This window comes from Thermobia domestica, chromosome 1 (genome assembly GCF_964235325.1).
Source record: "Thermobia domestica chromosome 1, izTheDome1.hap1.1, whole genome shotgun sequence".
NCBI lineage: Eukaryota > Metazoa > Arthropoda > Insecta > Zygentoma > Lepismatidae > Thermobia > Thermobia domestica.
The window spans coordinates 154257379-154267592 of NC_137454.1; the positions used below are offsets into that span (position 1 = coordinate 154257379).

At 34.6% G+C, this 10214-nt stretch overlaps 1 protein-coding gene across 2 annotated transcripts in view; it reads right to left on the bottom strand.

Moving 5' to 3' along the window:
* Nucleotides 1–6468, bottom strand: part of LOC145690148 (uncharacterized) — a 135058-nt gene extending 128590 nt beyond the window's left edge. For both annotated transcript variants that reach the window (XM_081764767.1, XM_081764759.1), the window contains exon 1: nucleotides 6391–6468. In XM_081764767.1, coding sequence (XP_081620893.1) covers nucleotides 6391–6401 — 11 coding nt within the window. In that variant the 5' untranslated portion in view covers nucleotides 6402–6468. The remainder of the gene's footprint in view (nucleotides 1–6390) is intronic.
* Between the last annotated feature and the right edge of the window lie 3746 nt (nucleotides 6469–10214).

Genomic DNA, 10214 nt, shown 5'->3' on the forward strand with positions numbered 1-10214 from the left:
TCTCATTTCGCTCTGCACATAATTTAATCTGAAACCTATCGTAAATACTCCTACCAGAATAGGCAAAACAAGAATCTCTGCTCTTGACCAAATTATAATTCCACGTGATGATTTCGTATCTCATGTTGATGTACTAAACCTAGGCTATTCTGATCATAATGCTCAACTTCTTTATTTTTACACAGAAATAATTAATAAGAATACAAACATGGGCGTGGAATGGTCCGAACGGCGTTCATTTACACCCACTAACGTGGCATATTTCAGATACTTGTTGAAAACTGAGTCGTGGGAAGATGTTTATATTGAATGTAATGTTAACGACCAATTTAATTCCTTCTTATGTATATTTACTCATTATTTTAATATTGCTTTTCCTAAACAAAAATTTAAGATAAATAAATCGGTAAATGTCAGTTCGAAGTGGAAGACTTCTGGAATAAAGGTTTCTTTAGAAAAAATGCGCTATTTACATCAACTATCCCGACGGTGCCGTACTCCCGTGTTTAAACGATACCACAAAATGTACAGGCGAGTTTTATATAAAGTCATAAAACAGGCAAAAATGTTAGAGAATGATACTTACATTGGGAAAGCTTCCAATAAAATGAAAGCTACATGGCAAATTATTCGGAAAGAATCTGGGGAACGAAAACCCTCCTCTAAGATAACTAACGTTTCTTGTCAAAATGGAATTATTAAAAATCCGACTGAAATTGCAAATGCTTTTAACGATTACTTCACGAATGAAGTGGAAAAGCTTATCACTAGAACAATAAACTATCTAGCAAACAATACGTTAGTAGACATAACGATATTTTCGAAAAATCATTGTTCTTACACCCAGTAACTAGTCAGGAAATCTTAAATACTACACTGAAAATGACAAATAAGAGTTCTTCAGGATATGATGAAGTTCCTGATAAAATTCTAAAGCAATGCTCTTATGAAATTGCTGATATCTTATGCTTCATAGTAAATAACTCATTTAGTAGTGGCGTTTTTCCTGAGGCATTGAAGCTAGCAGTTGTTAAGCCCTTATATAAAAGTGGCAAGAAAGATCTTACATCGAACTACAGACCAATATCATGTCTGTCTACCTTCTCTAAACTTTTTGAAAAACTTGTGTATATAAGATTAGTTAGCTTTCTAAATAATTTTAACTTAATATCTCCTGCTCAAAATGGCTTTAGATCAAATAAGTCTACTGAAACTGCTCTTTACTCCTTTCTCTATTCTGCTTTAAATTCAATAAACGTTAAGAAATATACAACCGGCATATTTCTTGATCTTAGCAAAGCTTTCGATACAATTGATCATCAAATTTTACTTTAAAAAATTGCAAGATTATGGTATTAGGGGAAATGCTTATGAGTGGTTTAAATCGTATATATCCAACAGAAAGCAAACTGTTGAAATTAACTGTCAAACTCGAGACACTCAGGAAGTAAGCAAATGTTATTCAGATACCAAAGAGTTAAAATTTGGAGTTCCTCAAGGTTCCATCTTAGGCCCTATTCTATTTTTAATATATATAAATGATTTACCACAATGTTTAGACTCTGCTAAAATTGTTCTGTATGCTGACGATACAAATATATTAGTAACTGGAGAAACTTATGTTGAGTTATGTAATGCAGTAGATTCCACCATGTCTGCCGTCAGTGACTGGATGGATAGAAATAAACTAATACTAAACACAACAAAGTCTTCGTGCATATGCTTTCACGTAGCAAAAAAACGAGATAAGAAAACGCCCTTGTGTAACAATTAACGGCAAAACGTTGAATTACGTCTCGGATATCAAATTTCTTGGTCTTTGGGTATCAGATACATTAGATTGGAAAATTTACATTCAAAAATTATCTAGTAAATTGGTTCAAACCTGTTACATGCTAAAGCTTTTACGAAATAGTGTCAGTCAACATGTTCTGCTCACAACTTATTTTGGACTTTTTCATTCTAAATTGAAATATGGTATTATATTCTGGGGATCTACTGCACTGCTAAATTCCATATTCGTTTTACAAAAGAGAGCTTTAAGGTTTATGACCGGAAGTAAACCTCGAACTTCTTGTAAACCTCTATTTAAATTTCTTGAAATCTTACCTCTTCCATGTTTATATATATATGAACTTCTAAAATTTGTAAGAAAAGATATACAGATAGATACAAGCAGCTTCCGGTTGAACTCAGATATTCATATGCATAATACAAGACATGCGTCTGACCTTCATGTAGATTCCTCACGTTTAAAAGTACATAAGAATAGTACATTTCCTATGGCAGTGAATATTTATAACAAGCTTCCTTCCACTTTGAAAAACAAAACATCTCGTTTCAATAAAGCAGTCAAGTCCTACCTACTGGAGCACTGTTTGTATTCTGTAGAAGAATATCTCGCCTGTAGTAAATAATGTTTAAAATATATATATTTTGTATACGGTATCTATAATGTAAGGTTTTATTAACTGTTATGTTGTTTTATATCGATGTATGTAAATTAGAATAATGAAAAATTGTACTTTTTTTTTTTTTTTTTTACATAAATTCACAGTATTTTAATATTGCATGTAGATTTAAATCTATACATATGTACACATTGAGTGTTCTTATAACGCGTCCAACTTATACGTTCACGTTGTGAACAATTTGTATGAAAAAGGATGAAAATAAATACAATACAATACAATACAATACAACTAAAATCTTTTCTCTACTTAAAAATCCTTTCTTTTGTCTAATTAAAGTTTAGTTTAATTTAGGGTTGCCATTCGTCCAGGAAAATCCGAGACCGTCACGGAATCGAGATCTGCGTCCCGGCGCCCCGAAAATATTGCTTGGGACGCTTAAATGTTCCGGATTTCAGTGAAGAAGAAAGGAAAGGAATATTATAGTTTGCTTTTTTCACAGGATTAGGTATATATCACGAACAGACAAAACGTGCGAGAGGAAACATAATACCTTGAATGAGCTAAAACAGACTCTGAAAGCGACAAAACATTTAAAAAGAAGAAAAAAAAAAAAAAAAAAAAGAGAAATTAAAAAAAGAAATGATTACCGGGGGGGGGGAGTAAATCATCTGCTTACATTTGCTGAATTAGGGGGGAGAAGGTCTACTAAAATGACTAAAAATGTGATTATGTAATATTTGAACAACTCCATCTAATGGAAGAAAGTAAATTAGTATATAATACTTCTTTTCATTTTAAGCATTTCAAAGATTCTCATACTTTAGTAACGTCCCGGATTTTTATTTTTTTAAATATGGTACGGTAACCCTAGTTTAATTACTTTATATTCATATAAAATTCGTCATCGTAGGTGTGCAGATCAAGTGTTTCGGGCTACAAGTAATACACATAGTATACACAAAGTAATAATGCCTTTAAAATTTTTCATTTCATGAGCAAATTTTCACTTGTGCTAGGCATGCTACCAAGGGAGTCTGTTTCATAACCTATTAAAAAGTACGTAACTATACTTAGACAGGAAGGCGTGCAGTCGGACTACATCCACTTAGCATGAAATTCGTGTTCCGGAGGAGCATCTAACTATATTCGTAGTAATATACTCAAATTAGGTTTAAAATACAACTCTAGTACACTCTCAAACATATAGCGCCGTTGCAAATAAATATTTAGTGCTTTCCCATTTTATGTGGGCACAGTTTTGTCAAATTTACGGAACAAATATGAATTCCCATTTCGAAAGAGGAACATATAATAAATCAGAATATGTGTGTGGATTTTACATGTATCTTGTGTAAAACGGGAAATACATATGTAATTCAGTCTGCACTTGTAAGCCCATAAGAACGTCCTGTTTAACACGGAAGCCATACCAAGCAGTGTCGTAAACCGTGATCTACAATTATCGAAGTATCTGAAAGGTTTCCAAACGTGTCTGACTTGTTTCAGTGAGCGACCTCAAATAATGTAGTATACTAGCAATGATGATATTATCCAAAAACAGTGGAAGGGAATACTGGAATGGAATTCGGGTTGTGTTTAGCACAAGGGATGCAGAAGCACGTAACAAACAAAAAATTTACAGGAGATGCCTCGTAACATAAAGTAACCAAATATAACCTAATATTAATAGAAATAAGCGAAATTCTATCATTTTTTTGGAAAATTATGCTGGACCCCTTCACTAACATAATGTAACATAAACTAACCTAACCTAATGTGAACAGAAACTACAGAAATTATAACACTTTTTAGAAACAATTCCTGGACCCATTCTGCTAAACATTACTCAGGAATTTAGTGAAGTGGTACACAAGCATCCGAGAAACCTGAAGCAAGAGCTTGAATTACCAGATGCTGGAAAACGTTCAAAGAATCTCTCACATGATACAATATTGTACAAATGCGAAATGCAGTGTGTTCCATAAGCAAGCCAGTTTGAAGTGAAGAGCAATATGATGCCAGTGCACAAAATGATAACAGAAGCGTCGCAAAGTTGTGCCACACGCAACGCAACTGTCTTTATACCATATTCCACTTTCTTCATTTACGCATATACGGTACTCATCTTCGCTAATACACCTGCTCCCTACTGACGTAACCCTCGCGCCTCTTGCTCCGCTTTTGCCCTGAATCAGTTAAATAGCATTCGTACTATTTAGTGGCCAGCTAGCACAAATTGGTTTGTGTTTTAAAGTCGTGACTTATGCATTGCGGTTATTGTGCCATGTGCACACACGCTGCATTTACATTCAATCCCCCTAAAATCAATCTGCACCGATTAATGCAACTCTTCCCTTAAGAAACACTTGCTAAGGCAATAAGAGTGCATTTGCTGCTATGAGACGGTTTATAATTTATGAATATATGTATGCCCCCTTAAAATATGATAGCACGAAATATTTTACGTACTCTTTTCATTTGCAGTCACGAGTTTTAACCGTAAAATTACCATTAATACGGCAACAGTTCGTCAGTCTGCATCATATTCTTAACAGGAGTTGCGAAAACACCGATTCTGTATCTGTTGCAAACAACACTTGTTCTGACGAAATGCATTCTTAGCAAGATTACTATCTTCATTTGAACTAAACTTCGATTGGTAATAGTTAAGAACAGCTACTTCTCATCTCCCGTGCACGAGGATACATCTTACTGTTGCACTACCTAAACACCCTAAGTACAAGGGCAAGAACTCAGTCTATTAGCTACTTTTTAACATCCTAGTTAGTCAATGAATACTTCCTGAAAGTATGGCGTTTCTCGTCCTTCCCTAAATGGGAAGTACGGCTCCTTAACTATAACCCTTCGATTAAAACTAAAGTTGTTACCACTATATTGTGAATATTCACTGACTATATTGTGAATACCAACTATTGTGAATATTCACTGACCATACTATTTTCATCCAAACATTTGAAACGTGCAGTTTTATTATACGGATCCATAGTATAAGTAGTAGTAGTAGGAGGAGGAGGAACAAGTTACAAACCCCCCAGGGGTTTGTTGGGTTCTGTTCTCAACATAAAATGGGGAAACAAAGACTATCCCCAATTTTTTCGGTAAATTTTACAATGTGTGGATCCGTATAGTAAAACTGCACTTACTGAAGTATGTACATCACTATAACTTATTTTTGACTTAGATTTTATATCACAACGACTGGAGTTGAGTTTGAGTTTAACGTCCCGTTCAGCACCGAGGCTATATGAGACGTGGACCTACTGATTAACGTAGAATCCGAACATGAGCTCCAGCCGGGAATCGAACCCGGGACTCCCACGCCAAAGGCGTGTACGCTAACCACTTAGCCACGACTGGATTTGCTAATAAAATCTTAATCACGTAATAAAAATATGAACTTACTTTATCCACAGCGTTCTATAACGCAGCTGAGAATCTACTAAACATTGCAATACTTCTTTAATATCACAATATAATGTATTAGTTAAATCCTTTTTACATTTTCCTTAAATTCTTTACATGTAAACGCACCACTTAATATAAACATAAGAAACACATTAAATAAAAAAATCGACTACATTTGTTTTAAAAATGTGTACAGTGGTACGAGACACTAAATATTCTCAAAGAAATTTATTATTTTAAAACTAGCATTTTTTTTTTTTTTTTTTTAATACCTACAGTAGTACAACGTGTGGTCATTAAAAACATTATTGAAGTATCTAGACACTAAACGTGCACGCAGAAATTTATTATTTTAAAACTAGCTGAAATACCCGTTTCTTTCCACGGGAGTACAAGGTTTATGCAATACAGTATACATCTGAGAGTAATGAATTACATAAATAAATAAGGAAGAGGAACCCTTTTCGGTGTTGTTCCTATCAATACGTATTAAATAAATGAACAACGATGAATAAATGAATGAACGAATGATGTTATCCCTGTGAATTACCCGGCAAGCATGTAGTTTTTTGCCTAAACCTGGCCTGAAAATTCATCACGACTCTCAATCACCTTACGAGTACCGAATATGGATTCGACCCTATCGGGAATTTGGGACCAGTGTTGCCAACAAGTTCGCACAAAATCCCACTAGCTTCAAAACCAAAAACGCTAGAATACCACCAAAAAGCATCGAGAGTTACAAATATAGCTAAAAATCCTGAGGAAGTTGCATATTTTAGTTCATTCCAACTTACGCACTATATATATATATATATATATATATATATATATATATATATATATATATATATATATATATATATATATATATATATATAAGTTCTTACCACTATTGCATTAATGGAGGTAATTCATCCTTCGATTCGTCGTCTTCAACTTGCTCTTGTCATAGCATGATAATTTGCAGTAGTCTGGGGACAATAGAAAAAAAATCCCGTGGGATCAGTGGTGCTATTCAGCCGGTTCGCGAGAACCGGTTGTTAAAATATTTCGAGTTTGCAGACCCATTTGTTATACCCAGACAAACATACACATGTATGACCTGTCCAAGAGTGAAAGAAAGAAGCCAAACAAAATAGTGAAAACACCTCTGTACTTTTCCCGCTTGCTTGTATTGTTGTGAGTACAAACAACTATCAATTGTTTCAATTCAATGGGCAGATACAAAGTTGAATATGAATTCCGAGATTTTGTCCGGGATACTGGGATCTGTGAGTGTAATACGTATCTAAGGGGTTGTGCACATACTACGTAACGCAGCAAAGGGGGAGAGGGGGTTCGGTCTTGCGTTACGAAGTTTGACACGAGGGAGGAGGTGGTTAACGTCTGCGTTATGTAACGTGTTTTTTTTTTCCGTAATTTTTATTTGTATTCTCAGGTTTATATACAATCTTTTAAACAAATAATTTCATTCAGTTCTTTTCATTTTTATAAATAAATATTTATGTTGTTTTGGAAAATTGAGAACATACAACTTGTATAAATTGAATCATGCAGAAGAGATTTGAAGACGCCACTAGACACAGCATGACTGGTGACGAACCCTGTGTGTATTACAATGCATTAAAGCTCTATTTTGTGCCTTTCACCGCAATGCATTTACAGTACACGCTTGTCTGGAGTTAGTTGTTAGAGTTCGTAACTACTGCTTGAAAATGCTCTCGCGTTCCCCCTCGTATCGCTATTTCTTAGAATATTATTTAAAACATTTGATTTGAATCATTACCCACTGTATTATTTTAAAGAGCTTCGCGTGTGAAACAGAAGAAACTCTTTTTTCGTGACAATATTTTCCGGGACAGAACTATCCAAGCAAAATAAGGTATTAAAAACGGAATTCGTCGGATATTCATCTCCTACTGAATTCTTTATCTTTAGATTTGAATTTTCCCAGAGAAATCGAGTTTATACGCATTCTGGCACTGATTTAGGACAAGAATTTGAAATGGAGTAAACTGAAGTCCAAAGAAGATGGCCGAAAGCTTGTTCACAAACGAGATATCCCTGCTCCTTAACGTGTGTAGCCACGTCGAACCTGTGATCTACGTTGAAGGAAACTTCTTTGTATCGTCGACATTGGGAAAGTTCAAATACAGGAAGGATCCTGGATTCTAGAAAAAAGAGAGAGAGAGAGATGCCAATATCAATTCTCTAGATCTTGTTTCACCTGCATCTTCCTGCAGCAATTCCTCCTTGACAATCATCAGTGACCTAAGAGGTTGGATGTGATCTCCTTGGGAAAACGACAGTATGGAATTTCGAAGAATTAAGACTGGTTAATTAAACAACCTTATGGGGCTAAAATATTATTACGGTACTACCATTTTCCAATAATTTGATTTGTTGGCGAAAAAACACTGGAAATATATTCAAAATACAACAATTTTGATGAAAAGTTCTGCCATTAATTTTTTTTGGTGATAACTCCCAAAATAAGGAAAATTAGTTTAAAAAAAAAAAGCGTTACATAACAAAGGAGAGGGATTCAGGCCTGCATTACGAAGTGTGACAAGGGAGAGGAAGGGGATAAAATTGATCAAAAACAGTGTTACGCAATATGTGAACGGCCCTAATGCCTATTATATGCGCTACCTATCTACATACGTTTTTGAATGACTCCAATGTTTTCAATATTTCTCGAGATATGTACTTTCGAAATAATGTGTACAAAATAGAGTGGTCTTTTTATCGATATCTCGATCGATTGCTTGTCATGACCAATACTATCATTGTTCAAAATATGGCACTTTCCTGGTAGGAAAGCCGATATATATATATATATATATATATATATATATATATATATATATATATATATATATATATATATATATATATATATATATATATATATATATATATATATATATATATATATATATATATATATATATATAGCAGAGAGAGAACCGGTTGTTAAAAGATTAGAATAGCACCACTGCGTGGGATATATTATGAAACAAGTGTGAAAGATGGCTCAGTCTCTTCGTCTTTATGTACAGAATAAGAATTTGCATGGTGATAGTTCTGTGCAGAGAGCATATATTCAAGAAAAACAAAATGGCGGAAAATAGGCTTCCGACGCCCCTGCGTCTAATCTTTAAACCCTTATATCTCACTACCTAATTAAGCTAGGAAGATCATTTTTATGTCGATGTATTTCTGAAGGACATAGCTTTCCAGTGATGTGCATTTTACTGATGTCGGGGGTTTTGAGGGGGAAGGGGGAGGATAAATTTGTCTCTTTTCTCCTGTTTTTGTCCTTTTCACATTTAAAGGTGGGGCTATAACCCCCAATAGGCATACAATGATACAAATTGGTATTTTTAAAAATGAGAATCTGTGTTGCATTAGCTTTCCGACATGTATTATTTATGACGCTGGAATAATTAGAGGCAGTGCTAGAAATTTCATTTCTTGCACTAGGAAAGTATCATAAGGGACGATTCAAGGTAGTATCGAATATGGACTTTTTCAATTTGTATTGTACCGATGAAATAACAATAACAACAACATCGATAATAATAATAGCTGTAATGTTATTAGCTGTATGGTGATTTGAGTAAATTGACATCAGGTTGTGACGATAGTGTGTTTTCCATACGAGCCATTGTGCCATGTTCTAAACCTACAAACTGGATTGCAAGTAATCGACAACCAAAAATCATGAGTTACGTTGCAGATAGTGACAACCATTTATCTATCTATGAATCAGAGCTTAATGATTTTGCTTGGCTGCTGATACGCAAAGCCTGTATCTTAAATATAGATATTTCAAATTCAGTGTCTTCTACTTGGACGGGATTCATGTCCAGCTTAGGATATACAAATCCTATACGTATTACAAAGGCCTGTTCCTTGCCATTAGTTCCTGTAGCACCAACAGACCGGTCAGTATAACTAACATTCATGAAACATTTTGAAAAGCTTCCCAACTTTGTGAACGATTCTGAAAATATGAAAGTTGTAGTAACTGTTGACATGGCTTTATATAAGCCACTTAAGCAGCTTGAAATGGCTAATGATGTTGGTAATAAAAAGTGGCTTTTAAAACCTGGAGAACTATGTATGATTAGGCCTATGGCTCAACTGCGAACCATAGGGACATACATTGAAGACAGGAACTTGGGCGGTCTTTGTTGTAGTAGCTAAAATAATTAAACAGCAAATAATCACTATTTCATTCCAGAGCTTTGGGTGGAAAGCAAGGGCGCCGATTTCACTGTAAATTTGGGGGGACCCATTCAGGTGCAGAAGGTATATATATATATATATACACAGTGGCGGATCCAGGATTTGATCAAGGGAGGG